Source organism: Drosophila pseudoobscura, chromosome 2 (genome assembly GCF_009870125.1).
Source record: "Drosophila pseudoobscura strain MV-25-SWS-2005 chromosome 2, UCI_Dpse_MV25, whole genome shotgun sequence".
Classification (NCBI taxonomy): domain Eukaryota; kingdom Metazoa; phylum Arthropoda; class Insecta; order Diptera; family Drosophilidae; genus Drosophila; species Drosophila pseudoobscura.
In genome coordinates, this window is record NC_046679.1 from 1,609,491 (window position 1) to 1,631,450 (window position 21,960).

Genomic DNA, 21,960 nt, shown 5'->3' on the forward strand with positions numbered 1-21,960 from the left:
GATATGTTCGATTTTAATTCCTGCACCGATACCTGCATCGATTCTTGAGTGTCATAGCAAGCAGATTCTAATCTGTTTGGCGCGCTCGCTTGAAAGTAAAATTTGAACTGAATTTCAGCCTGATCTGAGCAAATCATTAACCAAGTAGACTGGTTTCGCTGTATATGAACGCCGGCAATTATCCAGCTAGCTTAACAGATTCAAATTTTAACTTCGAGCGAAATTTGTTTATATTTCATTTTAATTAAGCGAAAGCTGACTAAAGGTTGCACAGTTACTTAGGAGTTTATTTTATATTCTAATAATTATAGTATCTATTTTATTGGCATTATAGACTATACATTCTTAATTGTTTGATGAATTCGACACTTGGCTTGAGCGACTGAACGCCGACTTGTCGTGTGCGCGCAGTGCGACAATGTCTAGCTCTTCCCTGAATTTCCATTTGCATATGAGATGCAACCAGGCTAAGCGGTTGTCTATGTTAAAGATAATAAAATAAACAAACAGCACGAACCCCTGCAGCGTGGCCATCAGGCAAAACAGGTAGGAGAAGGCTCTGCCCCACTGGAAGTAGCTGCAGAATCCGAAGATCCACGTGAGGCCCAACAGGAAAAAGAGCAGCACAAAAAGCCGCAGCTGCTGGAGTACATGCTGGCCTCGTCTATTCAGCGCTCGGTAGACGCTGAAGGTGATGTAGCCGACCATCAGGGCGTTGGCCAATGTCACCAGAGCAATGGGAAGGACCACGGCAAGGTACAGACCGTGGCCGGAGGGGTAGCACAGGAAAGTGGGAGGCATATCTGGCGACTCTTGGGGGGGCCTGTACGAGGCTGGATCCAGTTCAACCAGTAACAGGGTGGGGACCAGCGGCAAGGTCCAGGCGACCAGGGCGGATATGAAAATATAATGGCGGGGATAGGTGACGCCAATGACCTTTACATAGCGCTTGAACTGCAGGAAGCCGATGATGAGCATCCAGCTGAAGACGACCAGCAGGAAGTACTGCATGAGGGCGCCCCCAATCAGGCAGCTATCCCCGAACTGCACAAACCGCAGCAGCTCCCCCTTGCCGATATCCATGAAGAGCAGTGTCTGCAGAGCCAATGCCAGGCAGAGATTGAGCAGCACTTTGGTGGAGGCCAGGCGCCGGAAGCGCCTGAAGAGCGCCGCAGTCAGGAAGATGGCCAGCAGTCCGAATAGCGACAGGCTCAGTCCCACATTAGTGATCATGTCCAAGGTTCGATCATCCTCGTATTGGTCCACACCCGTCTGACTCCTGCTGATGCCCAGCAGAAAGGAGAACTGTGTGAGGTGATCGGCATGGCAGAGGATGATGGGATCAGAACTGTCATTGCTGCAGGTGGTAATCCCATCGCTCAGCCAGGTCTCATAGTTCCAGTAGCCACACCCTCCACCCGCCATTAGGGAGGAGTGTGTGTTTCCATTGCGCAAGAAAAATGGCAGCTTCAGAGGTAGGGAATTATCTGCAGAGGGAAAACGGATATTACTCGAAGAACTGCGGATCAAAATAGACCACTCTCACCCTTCATTCCAGGAATGGATATGGATATGACGGCACTGCTCGGTATGCGCGCGCTGCTCTCCGTTTCCATAAAGAGGGAATCGCGTGTGTAGACCTTGAAGACCAGGTATGTGGCTCCCTTCTGCTTCAGCGATCTCCACAGTGGTTCTGGCACAAAGGCTGCTGTCTCCAGCCCCTTCCTGGCTCTGATATTCTCCAGGCTCTCGGATGAACTCAAAGGACTGTAGCCAAAGACTGCCGCATGTGGGGAGGCGCCTTCTTGTCGATCAGATCCCACACTGTGTATGGCGATGCCCGTCACATTGGCACAGTCCGGATTCACAAAGAACACACTGAGCTCGTTGCTGATGAGAGCGTAGACGCCATTCACCCCAGACACGTGACTATGCCCCATGGCTTCAACGCTGCAGCTCTCTTTGGGCACAATCTGGGGTGGAAGGGCATCCAGGTAGTCCTCAAAGTTGGACAGCAGTGTGTTGGTGGCATTCAGCTCGGCCGAGAGATGCAGTGTTTCCCAGTCGGTGGCCATCACGCGCAGGCAGATGTCCAGCAGATCGGTCACGAAAGAGGCATTCTTCGGCTTCTCCAAGAGCGACTCGAAGATTTGGCCAATGCTGAAGATGTCGACAGGCTTCAGTGGTTCGTGGGATTGGCGCAAGAGGTGGCTCAATCTGATTATCATATCCGGCGGACCCTCCACAGCCAATCGGTGCAGATTCGAGCTCAACTTCCGGCCGGTTCGACAGGTGATGTTGCTCAGGCTCTGCCACGCCGTGGTGCCATTGCGGATCTCACATCTGCGCCTCACGGGGAAACCCCTATCGTCCAGGCACAGCTCCCGCAAGTTGGCCAATCGGCCAAGTCTCGTTCTCTCCACGTGATTCCTGCGGGACTCCACCTGCACTCCATCGCTGGTTCTGTAGTTGAGCTCAAAGTGCTCTGCATCGCAGTTGCCTCTGCCACAGGCCTCCGCCGGGCTACTCGCAAACTGATTGTTGTCGTCGATGCAGGGCAGGAACGGAATGAATCTGAAGTGGCAATAATCCAGGCAGCTGCCGATGCTCAGGTGGGGCTGCACATACAGCTGGGTGCTCCGACCGGTGGTTGTGCTGTCAGACGAAACTGAACTGAAGGCCCAGCAGCACCAAAGGCCCAGAAGCCGCAGCATCTTTGAGGTAATCGGGATCTCCGATTTCAAATCCATTTAAGCGCCAACCCCGTTGTCGCACTCCCGAGCGCCGCGATCGACTGACTGACTGGACTGGACTGGGAAGCGTGCGACTGGCGAGGCGATAAAACTCGTTCCGCTCTCGTCATACCCTAGCATATAGGGCATTGCGGGTGGGTGGTCTGGGAACCGAGGCCTGCAGGGGAGACTTGATCTTGATGTTCCTCAAGAGTGCATCAATCAAATCCCGAGGGGCAATCGTTAATCGGCCAACTAGTTAATCAGCTTTGATTAGAGGCACGCTGATGGCTAATGGATTCATTAATCAGTGGATTCGTATAAGCCTCAAGTTGATAGGGTATCGCCGAGTTCGATTCGGTGCTTGCCGCATTCCTTATCTATTAAGAGAGAAAGAAAACTTACAACTGGGCCTCAGCTAAGGTTTTGTTGGTTGGGAAAAGCGTTAAGGCCAAGTAATCATCGATCGAGCGGTAGCTGTGGCACGTCTGACCGACCACCTGCTCGTCAGACAGCCCCCGGCTCTGGCGATACAATCTGTCGATTTGTGGCATTAGAATGAGCCGCGTGAATAATTAGATGCGCCGCGGCTTGAGCTGGTCTCGTCTGGTCGGGTCGGGTCGGTCGATGAGCACTTGATATTTTTCCACTCCACCTCAAAGGCCACTCGAGGCGGGAGAGCTAACGCGCGCTGCCACTTGCAAATACTTACAGTATTTCCCGGCAGTCTATTGAATATAGAACCCTCCATCAGCTGTCGTCGACGGCGGCAGAAGATGAAGAACGGGCTATTTTTGAAAAGTCTTATGTACACTACATACTCATACAGCATGTACCTCATATAAGTATTTATACATTGCATTGATAATGCAAATCAAATACCCACCACCGACCTCTGGGCTATGATTACCCGCAAGAAGCAAGATTGTGCATTGGCCACAGTCTAATGAGGCGGTTGTTGCTCCTCTGGCCTTTGGCACTCGACATGCTCTTCTTGGGAATCACAATTTTAGTGGACTCCAATGCGGTTGCAACTGAAAGGCAAGTCGACCAACAAATGGCAAGACATGCAAATCCAATCCGAGATTGCTTATTTGAGGTTTATCGTACATTTCAGAGCTGCAAGCCATTGTGTTTATAAATAGAGCTGGCATGTTCTCGTGAGCATGTACTTTTATACAGCGTGCGGTAATTTCTTTATGTGGAACCTAATTATTCATATTCCTTATCGTATATTATCGTAAGCATACATTCGTATCTGCAGGGAAGCCCATAAAGGGCGTATCCCTTACTCGCAAAATAATTGTGTGTGCTTTCGCACACAATCTTTTGAGCATTGATTATTCCAGCATTCCATTGATTGCCACTCGTTGACGCTTCGGACATAATAACCCAAAGCGAGCAGGTCTCAATCACTTCCCCCTTTTGGCTTATCTAGAAAATAAAAACTTGCTTCACACATTTTAATGCAAAGAACATTGAAATATTTATTTCTACTGCGAAATTCCCTCCTTTGTGCGAGAATTTTTGTGTGGGCGTTGGGTGCTTGGTGCCAGAGCCATATTATCCGCTGGCACGTAGAAGACAACGAAAATCCAGCAAAGAAGGATATGCTGCAAAGGCGACAAGAGGAGCTAGGGACGGACAGCACCCATTGTTAGCCCATGTAGAGCATGGCAACATGTTTTTGGCTGGGTGCGGAGGGAACGTGAACCCGGAAAGTTGGTTCCACTTCAGGAATTTATTTACTCGAGTGTGATGCGATTATCCTGATGCACTTGTCCTTTGTCTCAGTGCGCCCGACACACAAACAGATTCCGAGCAATATCCAGCACGGAGCTGCTGTCGTCTATGTGCAGCAATTGAGATGCCCAAAAAAGTTTTCCCAACAGCAGCCACAGCCTCAATATCAACCTCAACTCCTTCGCCTTCGATGTGGCCTTCTCCTACGCTTGTTAATTAAAAGCCAGGAAGATAGTCATCTTTTGGCAGCCAGCTTGATTAGAGTCTGGAGGCGGAGAGCACAGCATTTCTTCGCTCTACCGTGGCGTGCTACGCTCCATTTCACTTGCACAATGGGGCAGGCAGATGCCAGGTCCATTCTGGCATCCCGCGGTTATCCCTACTCCGCTTCTTACTTAGTTGCGCGACTGAAATTGGATCAAAAATCTGACTTCTAATGGCTGAAAATGTCTAGAACAGGCAGCTCCAAACCTCTCGGGGACGGGCTTTTGTTGGCTAAGAAAGGTTGTTGAGGCTAGAGATGTGCCAAGTAAACATCAAAACAGTAACTACATTTTCCTTTAGAAGGTTAACTAGAACCAAGATTTAGTCGGATGTAACTTCAAAATGTCAACCAATTATCTACCAATAATGATATTTACATACCTTGATTTGTGCCATCCCTGATTTATTCTGGTTTCCCTTGGGGGGGCAGAGTGACAATGGCTTTGATAGTCGGATGCTGATGGCTGGCACTGCTTACCTGGTCTGCCCCGGTGGCTCCCGGTGGGGACTCTGCACCACTCCTCCATCAGTGTCAGCAGCAGAGTGGGTGGGCTGTCAGAGGCAGGTTCGTGTGAGCCTGCGGCTACGCGCTGACGTTTATCGGGCCCCACAGCCGAAGGAAGTTGAACCTTTGTGCGTTTGCTGGGGACAGAAACGCGATTAAACCAGTGCGGTTACGACAATGAAAACTTGCACAATGCACAATGTTTCATTATGTTTTTTGTGGTGAATAATTCATTTATGCCCTGACTATCGCCTGGATGCACCGACTGGCTCCAGTGGCTCGGGTCGGCACTTGTCCCAAGCAATTCCCGATGCCGTGCTCTAACAGGTGCCGGTCCCGACACTGGCCCCGGCTCTGGCCCCTTGACAGGCCTGCCATTCAACTTCAATTACTGTCCTACACCCTTGAATGTCGCTTGCTGATTGTAATGCAAGTGGCTCTAATTTATTTGCTGGAGCTGTGTTCATCTGCTCGACTGGAGCTGCCCCGAAACTCTATTGTCGTAGGTAAATTATGCGTGCCGCCCCATTGACTGAGCGAAGGCAGAAGCGACGACCTCACAGCCATTCGACAAAAATCAGCAGAAAGTAAATAAATCCACCGATAAATAACACCAGAAGCGGAAGTTGAGCGATTAGGGAGATGAAGTGAATGCAGAGCAAACAATAGCAGAAAGAAGGAAAATTCGAGCGAATGATTAACAGGCGCTTCTGGAAAATGGATGGAGGTAAAAATTCACTTTAAATTGAAAAAGGAATTAAACCAACATTATATGCAATTTTATTTATAATCTCTTATTCATTTATTTTTAATAAATGTACATACTTGTCATGGCGAGCACGCGCCGACTGCTGCCATCCAGGCGGGCTGCCATCCAGACCTCGATGAGACGAACCTCCGCATCGGACCAGTAGATGCCGTCCGGCCCAATCAGACCCGAGTCCACGATCCGCTGCACATAGGAGCCATTGAGAAAGGCCCGGATGATGCACTTGGTCTTTTGGTCAGTCCAGTAGTTGCGCCTCTCCGCCACCGACACGTCCAGGGCGTGCGCATCGCTCGTCGTCGTGGTTCCGTTCCCGTCGCTGTACTCGGTCGAGAGAACAGCAGGAAGGCGGCAGGCACAGGTACAGGCAGAGGTGGAGCAAGCCCCATTCCCCACGGCTCACGCACGTTCTCCACAGTCTTTCCATCGCACCAGACGCCAGAGTCCTGAAGACTCCGGTGTCCAGATGCCGTTTTTATTTAAGTTTTTATTTCATTTTTATTGCTGATTTGAAAAAATCTTCCAAGCTAACTGGTAAACAATATACTGCTGCCATCTGTTGGCATCGTCCTCTTTTTCTACATGTAAAATTCTGCAACTACATCGACAAGTAGAATAGCTTTTAGGCTCTGTTAACTTTAGAGAGCAGCTTTCGAGCAGCAACAACAAACAGCTACGTGGGCGGATGGAGTTGGTCCTGGCCCACACACGAAGCACGAGGCACTTAAACCTTTTTTCAGATACAGTCCAATAACAAGGAGTCCCTTAAATACGCATATCTTGTAGACAATTGATTCTTTAATCGTATAAAATTGTATGTTCAGGCATAGAAATCATAGCCAGCTAGTAATATTTGACGGAATATAAAAAACGAGGAATATGAATAATTCGACGGTATATTTTTTAAATATAACCGTATATTTCGGTACATTTCAGAGAAACATTGCTCGAAACATATTGTGTGTGTGTACTAACACATACAAAGATGTGCGGCTCATGATGACGTTCAGTACCCGAACGCCAGAGCCGAAGTCTCTGGTTACTCGTGTGACGCTTCGTAGTATGGCACATCTACTGTATGGGTAGTGGTAGAACGGTATATTTTATCACTCTCTCTGAAAATTCTCTCGCTCTTGATGCATGTCTCAGCATGTCTGCCATTCGGTTTTCAACTTTCGACCAACGCGGTATCTGTGCTGCGTCAAGAAAATAAGTTCAGAAGTTGATAACTAACGTATTTTCGCGGACGACACAACAGATCGCTTTCTGAAGTAGTTCAGAGACAGCCCACAAAAACATCCAGATTGATATTTTCGGCAAAAAAAAAATATATATATATATATTTATATTTACACACACAGAATGTACTTGAGAAATTGGACCAAGTTTTTGTAAATTTTTGCAAAGTCCGAACCGCCAGAATAATCGTGAAGGTACAAGTGTCGTGTTTTTTCGTCCCCGGCTGTTCCAGGCGAATTGTCAAATTTACTACGGAGACAACCGACAACAGAGAACGGAGTACGGATTCTTTGAGACTCGCGCGCGTATCTCTTATCAGGAGTCGACCAGGCACTCATCAAGTGAAAGTTGCCAGTTATCGGGGTGTACGGTGTGGGAAACTACGGAACGGAGAAAGTAACATACAAAACGCAAAACAAATAAATCACGCACTGAGGAGAATAAACAAAAGTGAGAGAGAAAAAGAAATCGCACAATAAAAAGCAATGCGCCCTAAAAACAAATGTAAATTACAGGCCCACAAAAAGAGAAAGAGATATATACGATACGAGAGATATATACAGTGACAGATATATTTGCGAATATGTGTATAATGACGGACTTTTTTGGTTCTTTTGGTTCTTAAAGCCAAGCAACGGCCGCCGCCTCAAAAATTAAAGCCTACATTCGTGCGCTCCAATTTATTTTCTTGTTCCTGCCTGCATATTTCACGCCATTATTGTCCATGGTCCATGGATGGGAGGCCCATAATTTATGTTTCGTATTCTGTTCAATGTTGTGTGTGGTGTGTGTGCTGTGTGTTATGTCGCTGTTTTGCCCAAGTTTACCAAATAGAAATATTTGCCCCAATATGTCAAAGTTTATTAGACATTTAGCTTTGCGTGCCCACGGCAATTTGCTGACAGTTGTTTTAGTTGCTCCGCTGGACGATAGTGAATGTCCATTATATTTGATAAATGCCCCGCCAGACCAGACACAGAGTTGAATGTACAATTGCCAGTCTCTGTTCTCCTCTCTGTCTCTCTCTATCTCTTTGCAAAACTCGACACGACATTGCCCAAGCCCATCCCCACCCCCAACGTGTGGCCACAATTTGTGTGTTCTTTGTCCCAGCTCTGCCTCATTTTGTGTCCTGGCCTAATGGCAGGCTCATCATTAACTCAGTTATTGTCAGTTTAGCGCTAAATTGACAGGCAGACAGCCCGACAGCCCGAAAGCCAGACAGCCACAGCGACAGCGACATCCACCACTTTCCATCGTTGGCGCGTGAATATCGTTTTGTTTTTAAGCGTCATTTTGTCGCAATTATCAAACGGCGTGCCCGTCATCGCCAAATAGCTTCATTTGAGCCCCTAACAAATAGCCCCACCGCCGAGTCGAAGCGTACTCTAAGGCTCTCCACCGAATCGAAGCGACTTGGCCGTGCTCTAAGCCTGGCCAAACAAATGCCTGGCCACCGACTCTTGGCCTCTTATTTACACTCTTGTCGACGGGTGCCCCGAAAATAGCACAAGGACTCCTTCGATTCCTACTTTTGTTGACAGTGTGCCACTGCCGCTGCCTCTGCCTCTGCCGCACCGTTCTCAAAATTCCGAATGTTGCACGTAATTAAAATTCGCTCAATTGGAAGGATGCTTTGCCTCCCGACCTGCGCCTGAGCCTGGGCCCCTAAGGTCATTGAAAAATATTGCTGTCTGAGCTCGTTGCCTGATTAATACCTAGTATTGCAGCAATCGCAATAAGCCAGGGCCCAAAGCAAACAGCCGCGATGAAGGTTGACAGGAAGATGGGTAAAGTATGTATGTACTTACATACATACAAACGAGAATGATACAGAGACCCCCACCTTAACGACTCTCCTGCTAATGGGCTTTGTGGCAGCAGCTACACAAATGCCGGAGAAAATCGATTTTTCCTTTTAAAGCAGAAACCAGTCTGGAGATGACTTAAAGTGTAGCTTTGTCTGTCGCCCGGGTTAAGTCCCTTACGGCTGGCCGAATCCGAAACCCTCAAGTGGAAGCTGTGCTGCTGCTCCTCCCTGTTCTTACAATTATCATTGCTCTGCAGGTCCACAAGTTTCCCATCTCAATTCGAGCCCCCACTTGATGCCCCACCTGTCTCCCAGAGAGCTGCCACTTTTCGTTCTATTCTGCTCTGTTCGGGGCTGCTCAGGCCCTGTCTCGAGGCGTTTCCCCTGCCCCTGCAGGCCCTGTGCCTAGGCAACTGCCTAACTTCAGAAAAACTCGCTGTTGGTGCTGGCAATGCCTTAATTGCCGTGCACTCGTCGTGGCGCATAAATTTCGAGATTCTCTCACACTTGCCCTTACACCTGAGTGCTGTGTGTGCGAATGTGTTGTGCTTTGCATGTGTGTTTGTGTAATTAACCAGCCGCATGCACCCTTTGTTGCCACGCCAGGCTGCCGTTTTAGCTGCCCCTGTTTCTTTTCGCTTCGTTTTGTTTTGTTTTGTGATGATACGCTTACCCACGGAATCAGAGCCTTCTGCCACATTCATGAGGTGTTTGACTATCCCAGCTCTCTCTATAGCTCTGCACTCCGCACACTCAAGAATCCCTTTTCTGGGTCCCCGAGAAGAGCATCAAACTTTCGATTAGCCCCGATTCAACGTCTTCTTGCAGCCTTCTTTTTGCCTGGCTTTATTTTGACCCAGTTGATGGCTGTTCGGGTCTTGGCATGGTTTTGTTGTTGTTGTTGCGGAGCCTTTGGCTTCCGCACGTGTTGCATGTGGCATGCAACAAACAGGCACATGGCAGCGAAACAAGAATGCAGCTGTATCGGCAACGGCCACGAGGCTATGGCCCCAGAAATTGTTGGCCAGGACCTGGAGCCACTCGAGGGCCGTTCGACTTTTGTTTTTCCGCTCATTTAAATATTTGATTAGTGTAGGTATTTTGAAAAAGCCTCAGAAAAGCCCTGCTTTTGGAGAGAAATAAGAATTTAAAATGGGAAGAGGTTGCACCCGTCCTTCCTTTAAGGAAAATATATAATGTAGGGAAAGAGCCGATTTAAAACTCATGAAATATTCATAGCCGCAGGGGCATCGCATCGTTTGATTCACCACAATTCTACATAACGAATAACGAATAACGAATGAGTCCCCAGGCCATCCACCATTGCCCTTTTTCCCATTCATAATTGGACAGACCACAATATTTATTTTGTAATTTTCATTAGGGTTTTTCCGTTTATCATAGCCGTCATATCAGTTGTGTGTTAAGCCAGATACAATTTATTACGTTTTCATTTGTTGAACAATCCCCTCGCACTCTCTCGGGGACACCCCGCCCCCTTGGTGTGTTGCCTGTGGCTGTGGCGGGTGGCGGAAGCCCGGGGGGGCAGATATAAGTGAAAGCGCAATAAATTGAATATTCTGGTGTCCAATTTCAGTTGTGATATGCATTTGAACATATTCATTGTGAAAGTGAATTAAATACGCGGACAAGCGTTTCAATTAAGCGAAAACCGGAAACGAAAAAATCACCCAAAAATGGTAAGTGAATGCAGAGTTTAATTAAAATAGAAATTAATTGAAAGTATTCAATTAAATTCTGATTGAAAGCCTTTCTAAAGGTGGGCCGGAAGGCAACGAATGAATTCCTTTCAATAGGATTTCTGGCCGTAAGGCATTCCGATTCGAAGCCATTTCAATCAGAGTCCTTGTCTCAATTCTATTGATAAAAAGCAAATCAACTCGATTCCCCGCCAAAGGAAGTCTCCTCCGCACGTTGACATATGCAAAGAAATGTTGATCTAATGATTGCGATTTTCACAGCATTTCGCCGTCCTCCAAACCGCCATTGTATAACCCTGTTGTCAATCCCTGAAATGACACACGTGTGTAGCCTCTGGGTGGCATTTGAGACTGCTACAACATTTCAATGCGCCTTGCCCCAGCAAAGGCAATAAACATCAAATATCGGTTAGATACATCTTCATCAGACAACCAAGCAGAAAAGCACAGGAAAGAAACGCAAAAGAATAAAACAACAAGAAAACGTGAAGCAACAGAAACAGAAAAGGGGAGCAGGAGCAGGCAGACACAAGGACGGGGGCCTGTTGTTCGGCCAGCTAGACGTATGCGTAATGTATGTAAATATATTTCAAGTATTTTGCTTGTTTAGTATTACTTCCGGCGGAAGCGATTGATTGTGCTGCGTATCTGGGATATCCAAAGGTATGTCTGCCTGTCTGCCCGTCTGCCTGGCTGGCTGCTCCTCCTTCCACTTCTTTGGTCTTTGGTCCTTGGTCCACGTCCCGTCCCGTCCCGTTCCGTAACAAATCAAATTGATTGCTTTTTGGATACATTTAAAACGAAATGAAAGTGCGCAATCGCTATTGATTTCGCATATTTCAAATTTATCGTTTCGAGTCCCGTCTGGGAATGCAATTAAAATCAGAGAGCCGCTGGCTTCTGCTGAGATTTTTAAGAGCAAAGTCGGAGACAGTCAAGTCGGATAGATACGATATTTATGCCTATTTAAGCGCCTGCCATAAACATCACTGCCATAAACAAATCGTTCTCCATCCTGTTCTCTTTCGACTCTCCGCAGTATGGCTTCGTTAACTACGCCCTGGAGCTGCTGGTTCTGAAACACTTTGGCGAGGAGCTATGGGAGAAGATCAAGTAAGTACAATACCAAGTGTCGGCCAAAACTCATTAGCAAATGAAAACGAATTTCCCCTCTATAAGTACTCATATTACCCATGGAATCCATACCCAAGGCAAAGCCGGACCCAAGGACAAACAGATTAACAGCATCGCGCACTTAATTAATAACTAAAATACATAAATTGCGGACATTTGTCTGCCGCCACGTACCGCAATTAACTAATTATCCATTTTTCACATTCGGACATGGTCACGCCCACACAGAGAGCTGAGAGCAGTGGGCAGAGGGCAAAGGGCAGAGGGCAGAGAGCAGAGGGATAGAGCAGAGAGAGAGATATACATAAATTAATTGAGTGTATTTGCTGTTGCCTGTTGGCTGCTGGCGGGGCAGGGAACACGCGTCACATTAATGCGTACACGGATTTCCCAGTGCAGCCAGCACCAAAATCTAGGGCGAAAATCAACGCCCAAAAATGGCCACGTGCCGGCTCTGGGGGTGTGCCAGTGTGTGTTTTAGTGTATGTTTTAGTGTGTGTGCTAAGACTGTATACAATTCGCATTCGTCTTAATTAAGTTATTGATATTGCCGCCTGAATGTGCGTGTGTTTGTCTGTGTCCTGGACTAAGCATAGGCCCTGTAGCAATGGCAACGGCTCCGCTCCGATCCGCTCCGCTCTCCTCTGTGCTAATTGGCCATGATTTATGAATTTGGATTGCTTAACCGCAAGTCACTTGCCACTTGTATTGGCCACGTTTACAGATTGCTAATGAATTGAACCAGTCAAGAGTCGAGTGGAGTTGAGTCGAATCTTTGCTATGGGTGCGCCAGACAACCCTTTAATTATGGAGGAGAACTTTTCTCATTAGAAGAGGAAAAGGTAACAATGGCAACGTTGAGGCGTACACTGCGAGAAAAAGAGCAGCTGGGTAAAGTAAATATTCCACTTAAGTGGGAGAAAATATCCCAAGGGAAACCACAGCTCTTTCTCCTTGCTCCTTTCCGTTCCTCTGCCTGCACTGGCTGCCCCTTCATTTCGTTTCGAATGCCTGCCAATGGGGTCGGCAATGACATGACTTTAATTACATTGCAGTTGGCAGCCACAATCGTAGTGGTAGTGCTAGTATTAGTGTTAGTGGCAGTGGCAGTAACAGTACCCGTCAGAGCCCTGGGCAATGCCGAGGGCAATCGTTGCAGCGAGAATCAAACTCATTATCCTCCACTTGAGGCCCCAAGACAAAGGCGTAGCACGACTGTGCTCTCACCCTTGGGCGACAGTCCTCGGTGCTCTGTCTGTCAGTCGTTGTCCTCGCACTTGAAGGCATTGTCAAAGCGTTCATTAAAAAAGAAAAGAATAGAAACGAAAGGAAAGGAGAGGAGAGGAGGCCCCAAGACGAAGACTGCCTTGACTCGGCATTGGCAATGGCATTTGCCTTGATTGACACCCAGCTGACCGCAGTGACTGATAGTTGTGCCGTCTGTCTGTCTGACTACCTCTTTATCTTCTCTACAGCATTGATTGCTTTTAAAGAACCTTAAAGACATCTGCTGCTCCTTCTTCCTGGCTGCTCTGCTTCTCATGTTGGCGCTCACTTAATCAGAATCAGGACTCTAAGTGCTTTATGCTGCTTGGTGTTGGTGTTGGTGTTGCTGCCTGGTGGCTCATAATTGCTGCACATCAATCTGCAAATGAGGCTCATTAATTTGCCTAAACAAGCTGCTAGATTGGAGCCGGGGATCTCCAGTTTAAAGCTTATTTTCTCTAGCCTAAGTCAGACGACTTTGAAGTGCTCCCGAAAATGAAATCGGAACGACAACGGAAAGAGATTCATATCAAATGAGTTTTCCTTTTCAGTTGTTCCGTCCACTAATACACTCTTCAGAGGAAGAGTGACCATTTGTGCCACATTATGGCTGTTTCTGTGGCTGCTGCTGCTGCTGCCGCTGTTGACGCTGCTGCTGGTTATGCGTGTTTGTGGCACTTTAGACAAAAATCGATTTGCCTATAAAATGTTTTACAGCACCACAAGAAAGCAGAGCTCTGCTCCTGCCAGAATAGGATTTAACCTCTCACTCTAAAGCACTTCCTCCGTCTCTGTCTCTATCCCTATGTGAGTATGAAAGTGTGTCAATATGTCAGTCAAGTTATACGTATACGTCTAGTGTGTCTTGTGTCATATGAGCCGAGTCGAGGCTGATGCGTTGGTCAGTCGCTAATGGGTTCCGATCCCTCATCCTTTTACTGGCGCCTCCCCTGCTGGGGGGATTTTCTCGAATGATATCACACTAATTTGCTTAAGTGTGGAGTGTGCTTTTAGCCATTACTCTCCTCTCTCTCACAGGGAAAAGTTCTAACCAAATTGAGTTTTCCACCTGCCACTCCCCAGCCTCGTTCCAGCTTCAAGGCTTGGCATGATTCAGAGATAGACAGAGATAGCGGCTTTGAAGCACGTCAACGCCTGCTTGTCATATTAAATGTAAATTTGTTTGAAATTTTCGAGAGGAACACGTTCCAATGCCGTTTACCAAATATTTTTGCGACTTATTAGCTACGAATAAGGGAAGGAGTTGTTGTTGCCTTACCTTGCCTTCCTTCCCTTCCCTCCGCGGCGCTGAAGCGCTGACGAATGCTAAAAATCCATCAATCTTCATTTCGCTTGGCTGGAATTTCCCGTCAAGATTACATTTGGAGTGTGGGAGTGGATGTGGGAGTGGGACTGTGACTGGGGATTGCTGGGAGAAGCAATCAGCCAGCATCCTGCAGAGCGCCCACGCCACGTGTGCGATTTCATTGCAGGCATTAAGCATTAGCGAATCCTTTTACATTAAAAGCGCATTTGGAGACACATGTAAAAATATCCGCGTCTATATATAGATTGGGTAATGCCACGCAGCAATGCGTCCAGTGGCAGCTCCAGGCCATTAGTTGCCCCGCGCCGCACACACACAAATTCCCGCTGACCTGACTTTGCTGTTCTGTTCTTTCCACTTTTTTTGGCCACGTTTTTTTTTAGATATTCATACGAACACACATTGACAGGACACGACACGCCCCCTCTTCTCCACGCCCGCAGCATTATGTCTTTTTTGCAGCTCTCTCACACACCACGAAAATCGATCGCATTTTTGTGGCAGACATTATGGAAATTCGAGTCGATTTTCGAGTGGTTCGGTGCGTATGTGGTGTGTGCGGTGTATGCGGTGGGGGAAATGGCATATTTGAAGCATGTAACGAGTTGAGAGGGTGGCACGGCCTGGCATAGGGCTTGGGGGAAGGGTTCGTGCTAATGCGCCAAAAAATTTGACTGCTTCTGGGCCTGTGCCTGTGCCTGGGCCTGGCCAAAAGTTTTCACTCAAACAACCTCCAACAGATGGCAATGCCTGAGTTTTCTGAATGCAAACTTTGCCGCAGGCTGCGTGTCGCTTACCAAACAAACAAACAGGAGCCCAAAGGAAAACACGGCACGGGCTCAGGCACGGGCACGGTCCCGGAAGTTGACGCTCCCCCGCCCGACTTTTTGCATTTACAATATTTTCGCCATTTTGTCAACTGTTTTCGACAATGGCAGCGGCAGCAGCAGGAACAGCAGACAGTGGCAAATATTGTTACGCTTTATTGACTGCCATGATGCGCGGCATCTTCTCCGTGTCAGCTGCAGCCACGCCCCCCATTTGCCAGCATCCGATCCGACCCGCCCTGCCCTCCTGCCTGCTGCTGCCCCGCTCTGGCATTTGACACGTTTTCGCACTTATCGCCGAGATTACTTTTCGCTTTGATTGCATTTCTTTAGCCCCGGCTCGGCGACGACGACTCCTTTTGGCTGCTCTGCGTTCACTTATTGTCTCTTTGATTGCTTCATATTTGTTGGCCAAAACCTGGTTTCTGTCGCTGTCGCTGTCGCTGTCCCTGTCCCCGTCGCCTGCCTCCCGCCACCGCAGTTTATTGTTGAAAGTTTTCCGTTGCCGTTTTATGTGCTCCACTTTTATCGCTTTATGAATTATGCGTCGCGTGCGTGCGCCCAAAAGTCGTCAGCGTTGCGCATACGCAATGTTGGACTCCAGATTCGTTCGGCCGGGCATTATCTCGCCCTTAATGGCTTGTCTTTGTGCGTTCAAGTCAAATGGAGTGCAATAATCGAAATAAAATGTTGAACAGGGAGGCTAATTATAGACGAGAGGCAGTGAAGGAGCAGCAGCAGCAGCCAAAGCGAGGCCAGGCGATTACGGCCAGCCATTAGCATTAGCCAGACAAAGGCACAGATGAACAGCCCCGACTGCCTTCCAGTGCCTGCCTTTTCTTCACATTCAATTACAAGGTAGATGCAACCCACCTTTGCTTAAGGATCCACCCCCAAGGTCTCCAAGATGTATCCAGCGCACGGCCGGCAGCAAATTATATAATCCCTGGCTTTTCCACCGAACAAAGGATCCCACACAGTATTCCATTAATGCGTAATAATAATCCCATGATACAGTGGGCATTAATTATGAAAACGGGCCGCTGTCTAACGCCCAGTTTGTGCCTTTATAATTAAATTCGCAAGTCGAAAATAAGTTATCCAGACGCAAAAGTCTAGTTTCCGGCCAACTAGACGCATACGCAATGTCTGTACATCCAGTTAGTGTTCCCCCCGGTGGATAATTTAATAACTGCCCAGCTGGCAGGGGCTACGGGGGGCTGGGGGCGTGTCTGGGCACGTATTTCGCGCATAAATGCATCACTGAAATTTGTATTTATTGCATTTTCCGAATAGCGACACGCTCGAGGTCCTTTGGGAGGGGGGCCGGAGCCGGTGCTGGAGCCGGAGCAGGAGCAGGACACGTCGCTTAAAAGCAATTTATTTTCTCCCATATGCGAGGGTCAGCTGGTGCTCTGCTCTCGGCTCCTGGCCTGTTGCCCAACCAGCCGTAGAGCGTGTGGCGCAAACGTTTTCCTCCTTCATTTCTCTCCCCGTTCCATTTCTCTGTTTCTGTTTCAGTGTGTGTGCTGGGTTTTTTTTTAATATAACTAAAAACCACTGTGGATGCTCCCAGAGCGCATTCGTTACATTCCGAAATTGCATTTGGGGCCAGCGGTGGTAGAAATCTCCATATTGAAATCATGTCCTCTCGGCTTGAGAGAAGAGAACTTACTGACAGCTGATATCGGTCTATGTTTGCGCCCGAGATTTCCCTCTTCCCCTGTCAATGGGCAATCTTTCCTGTTTCATTTGCATTTTACAGGCAAAAAACGATGGAAACTGTGAACTGGAGCAGCCTGCGGCACATTTTTGCAATTGCAACAGCCTCCACATCGGCATCGGCCAGAGCCAGAGCCAGAGCCTGAGCCACAGCCACAGCCGGAAGTGTTTTGCGCCATTTTCTGTCGGCCTTGCTGACGCTTCAGCTTTGAGTGGCGCTTTAGCCGTCGGCCATCATTAGACGGGACTCGGCATGGCCCATGGCCCTTGGCCCATGGAACATGGCAGAGGAGTACAAATTTGCCGCATCGAATCGGTGCGGAATAGGCATTGCATTCCAAATTGTGTTACGATGAGAGTACAAGTAAATGTAAATCGAATTTCCTGCAGTCTCCTCCACATACTACTCGTATTGGATGCGAATTTCATCCTAGTGTTTAAGGGCTTTAAAGCAAAACTCTACTTGGCAACAGTTCATGTAGTGCATCCCCAGATTGGGCCTGAATTCCTCCTCTAGCCAACCTCAGAAACTAATTATATCAAGGGCTCCCTCCCACACACACACACACACACAGCATGATGTGGGAGCAGCAGCAGCCAACCGCAAATTCCCAGGGGCCGGATTGGGGCTTTGGCTTCGGTTCTGGCTTGTTTTTTGGCATTTATCAGCAGGAGCATCGACAGCCGCCGCGCCGCATCGACAGTTGCTAATGATGTCCTAATTTCGAGATGTCCCAGTGCATGCGTAGATAAAAAAAATGAGGGGAGAGTGGAGCAATCGTCGGACAGAAGTAATAAATGACCGGAGAAGGACGAGGAGACGAGTGTCGTGGGCGGCACTGGCTGCATAGAGGGACAGTTATTAATGGGCACCGGCAGAAAAGTGGCGATTCATTAATTTTGGCCCTGGAATCGCACTGGCCTTTGTCCACTTCCTCACTGTCCCACTGTCCGTTAGGTGCGACACACTTGAGGCCCACTTGGTTCTGCATTAAAGGTTAATCATACGCCCCATGGCCATGGCCGGCGCCGCAGCTTAGCGACAGTAAAAATGCTAATCCTTAGCAAAAAATCGACTTGACTAAAGCCGATGGCAATGACAATGACAACGACAATGATGATGGCCATGACGATGACGATGGTGATGACGATGATGACGATGATGGTGATGTTGATGGGGTGGAGAGGGAGCCCGAACCAGATTGAGATTCAGCTCCAGTTTCAGGGTCCTCCGTCATTAACAACGTGTAGCACGTCTGCATGTGAATGGCTTGGCAGCGGTTTAACGCTAATCGCATACAAATACACACGAGACGGCAGACAGGATCTCTCCTGTCTGTGCGGGGAAAAACTAGAGCAAAGAAGAAGCTCTGCCTGATTTGAATAACACGCCTCAGGGATTACCCCACAAACACTCCCACTCTCACGGACAGCTTAGGAGAGCAGCTGGAAGAGCATATGCGACTGCAGTCTCCAGGTTTGCTTTTGGTTCGGATTTCTTTTGGGGTTCTCCCCCTACGGATTGCCTGTAATTTCAATGTTAATTTCCTGCCTTCGATCTGCCGAAGCCCTGCTCTAAATAGTTTCAACCTGACCCTGGCCCTGGCGTTGTCCTGGCTCTAGCTCTGGCTCTGTGTTTCCTGCGGTTGCGGTTGCGTCCTCTATTTGTGGACAATAAAACATGTGACTCACTTGAGTTATGTGCCACATTAACTTGGCCGAGTCTTAAGTGGCTTTTAACCTTATTTCGTTTCCGTTTCTCGGCTTCTCTGTTCTGCTCTGCTCTTGTGTGCTCTGGCTCTTGTCGGAGGTCGTTGCTGCAGCATCTACTTGGGGAAGCATTTCAGTGCAGTAAGTAGACTAGGAAATGCTCTTGAAATTGAGGTGAAAGCTTACGAATATTGTGTGGGATAGCAGCACTTCCAGAACCGAACCATTGAACTATCTGAAAGTTAGTTCTGGCACTTCTGAAAAGGAGCATGCCGTGACTTCTTCTCTCTTAGCCGTGCCAGCCAGCCAGCTTTCGCTCTTTGGCTAAGTGCCTGCCATGAAAATGCGCTAATGTCGGTTAGTTTTCGTGTTCGTGCATCTGTGTAAGACTCGGGTTGCATGCAACCCACATCCGCATTCCCGTCGCAACTTTGCAGTGCACGTCAGGGCCGGCTACCAGGCTGATTTGTTAAGTTACAGCAGGCAAACGAGAACCACAATTGAATACTGGGAGGCTCACGAAACACACAATCCTAAAGCCTCTGTCGGTTCGCTACTCATTAGGAATTCTCACTGTAACCGCAGCAAAGTCAGAATCAAATCAGCTGATTGGTTATGGATTTTCCGCTCGTTTGCGGTTCTCGAAATACTCGGGGCTAATCCAACTTAAAGTTCTAGCCTGACAAAAGTCAACAAGTAGTCCATAATAAAGCAGTTTAATGCCCTCGTCCTGTCATAAAAAGCGAGCATCGAGAGCTGAGAGCGGTGCTCTGGGAACTGCTGAAGAGTTATATAGTTAGAGAGCCACTGCCACTGGCAGCCTTCTGTGCGACGATGATATTCCCTCCGTTTTTATTCCCCGGGTCGATGTGGGTTGAATGGCTCAGCGATTGGCATATTAAATAATAATATTTACACGCGAGCCGCAGCCAAAAAAAAATGGAAAAAAGCAAAGCCGTGGCCGTGGCCGTGGTCGGACCGGATCTATACGCATAGAATCCATATAATACATTATGTATTCGATTCAATGTCGATGGTGGCTGGAAAAGGCATTGCGCGTGAAACTTAAACCAACAGCAAAGAAAAACACAAAAACACTTGGCTATATTTATATGGCCGGGGCGTTGGCCTAAGCTACTTAGGCGCGAAATGTTTTCATATTTCTTGGCCGACGACTCCTCCTAGCCATTTGGCAGATTAAGCCACTTAGTTTCGGCCTCCTGCGTTGTCGCTGTCGTTGTCACAGCGTAAACAATATTTAAATGAGTTTAAAGTGCGAGAAGCCAAAGTCTGGTCTGAGAGGAAGAGAGCGATGGGGAGATGAAGCGACGAGGAGATAAACTTGGGCGGCGGGGCGGAAATTGAATTTGTAATGAAAACGATGAGGATGCTACAAAGTGTCGCCTTGCATTTTATCAGGGCCACCGGGCGTATACGCAATGTCATGGAAGAGCGCGGAGGGAGAGGGGGAGGAGGGTTCGAGGCAATAAATTGCCTGCTGCGTGTGTGTGCGTAATTAATTTTTACAGCACGAATTAATTGATGCTTATGCTGCCGCAAATGTGCGAAATTTAATGGTAAACTTTTTTTTATTGTGTGTCTTTCGGAGGAGAATTAACGACAAATTGCATTAGAAGCGCCCGCAAAAAAAAACCTAAGCCTGAACCTGAACGTGATCCAAATCCAGTGACCGAAATTGGGTTTCCTTTCTCTCACTCTCACTCCCTCTTTCTCTGGCTCTTTCTTGCTTCGGCACACACGTACATTAACTTTTTCAATTAAGTTGTCGATCAAAGGGCAAGCGAACAAAAACCCACAACAGAGAGACAGACAGCTAACACACGCACAGATACCCACACACACAGCCACAGAGACTCTCTCTAACACACGCACATTTAAATCAATAAAAATCAATCATACGCAGTGTGGTGTGCTGGGGGCTGGGGTGTGGTCCAGGTGTGCGTAGACGGAGACTAAAACGTGCAGCATAATTTAATTTACGGCGCAAAATGTTGCCTTGCTGGCACAATAAAAATGATAGACATTTACTGGGCAGCCGTGCGGGGACAAGGGTCGTCCGGTGGGCAGGGCAGGGCAGGTGTTGACTTTATGAAATTAAATCGCAATATCAGCAAAGAGATAGAGAGAGAGAGAGAGGCCTGCCTGCAGATAATTTTGAGTGCTTCGCACTTTAGTCCAGCAATTAACTAAAGCTGAAACCAGAACTCTGCAGAGTTCCAATATCTGGTTCCACTCCACTGCACCTTTAAGGTCTTTATGGAAGAATTCAGGCCAAAATGCATGCATGCTTATGACATAAATCTTATTTTAATTTTGAATTTCCTCATGGCCTGCTCTCCCTCCAGCCCAACCGCAACTGCCATATCTCATGGAATAATAAATTTGCAAGACGAAAATCAATTTCCATTTTGGTGTGTAATATGCAGAAGTTTCCTGGGGATTTCTGGGCGCCCAGCGAAGGCTTCTGCTTTGCCATGTTCCTGTTACCCATTCGATGTCCGCTGGCAGTTCAGGAAATTAAAAATCAGCTTCTACAAATAAAATACTTACCGTCTTCTGTGTGAGAGGATGTGTGCTTTCTGGAAGATGCGAAATTAAATATGTGCAGCAGCAATACTCGAACCGGTCTGCAGCTGCAACAGCACACACGCAACTCAATCGTGAAGTGGGTGCAAATATGACTCACATTTCAGCGACAGCTGCTGACACATTTTGCCATTTTGCAACGTCTTACGACCTGTTTTCGTTGTTGCCCCGTCGTTGCGCTTCTTCTTGGTTGCATTGCAGTTGAAAAATGAGCAATAATGAAATACCATGCCGTTGCCACCGCACCGCTGTTGCCACAGCTCACCTGTCCTGCCATGCCCACAACCATCACAGCCTTCACTGCCAGACCGCTCCAGAAGGCGACGCGTCGGCAAATCAGAAGTTCTTGCGTAGGGAAGGAAAATGGAAAAACTTTTGCACGTACAAAATCTACTTTTCTATTACTTTTTTTTGTGTTCTTCTGCTCTCTCAACTCACGCCGCGGCGTGTGATTTTCATGTTCAATTCTGCAACGTTGGCGTTCCTCTTTTTCTATTTTTCTATTTACTTCGCCTTGCCTTTCTGGTGCCTTGCCTTTTCGACCAGCTACTTTCACTGTGCCTGTGCCTCTGACTGTGCCTGTGCCG

At 47.9% G+C, this 21,960-nt stretch overlaps 2 protein-coding genes across 6 annotated transcripts in view; one reads left to right on the forward strand and one right to left on the reverse strand.

Moving 5' to 3' along the window:
- Nucleotides 1–260: 260 nt before the first annotated feature.
- On the reverse strand, nt 261–3,278 carry Ktch (Ketchup). Its single transcript, XM_002136843.3, has 2 exons — nt 1,547–3,278; nt 261–1,487 (listed from the first exon to the last, which is right to left on the reverse strand). Exons 1-2 carry the CDS (start codon nt 2,748–2,750, stop codon nt 346–348), a joined length of 2,346 nt encoding a protein of 781 aa, XP_002136879.3. The 5' UTR covers nt 2,751–3,278; the 3' UTR covers nt 261–345.
- Nucleotides 3,279–7,144: 3,866 nt separating this feature from the next.
- Gycbeta100B (guanylate cyclase soluble subunit beta-1-like) overlaps nt 7,145–21,960 on the forward strand; it is a 44,938-nt gene continuing 30,122 nt past the window's right edge. The window contains exons 1-3 of one of the 5 annotated variants that reach the window (XM_015183036.2): nt 7,145–7,443; nt 10,657–10,759; nt 11,820–11,893. In XM_015183036.2, the coding sequence (XP_015038522.1) occupies nt 10,757–10,759; nt 11,820–11,893 (77 nt within the window). In that variant the 5' untranslated portion in view covers nt 7,145–7,443; nt 10,657–10,756. Of the gene's footprint in view, nt 7,700–7,737; nt 7,754–10,656; nt 10,760–11,819; nt 11,894–21,960 lie in introns of those variants that run through there. The other 4 variants (XM_033376632.1, XM_001357534.5, XM_015183037.2 and 1 more) reach the window with 4 other exon arrangements.

Excerpts from the sequence above, each read along its gene's own strand:
- Ktch (XM_002136843.3), bottom strand. The coding sequence starts at position 2,750 with ATGGATTTGAAATCGGAGATCCCGATTACCTCAAAGATGCTGCGGCTT. Across the intron at positions 1,488-1,546 it reads ATCCATTCCTGGAATGAAGG|ATAATTCCCTACCTCTGAAG; the intron begins GTGAGAGTGGTC and ends TTCCCTCTGCAG.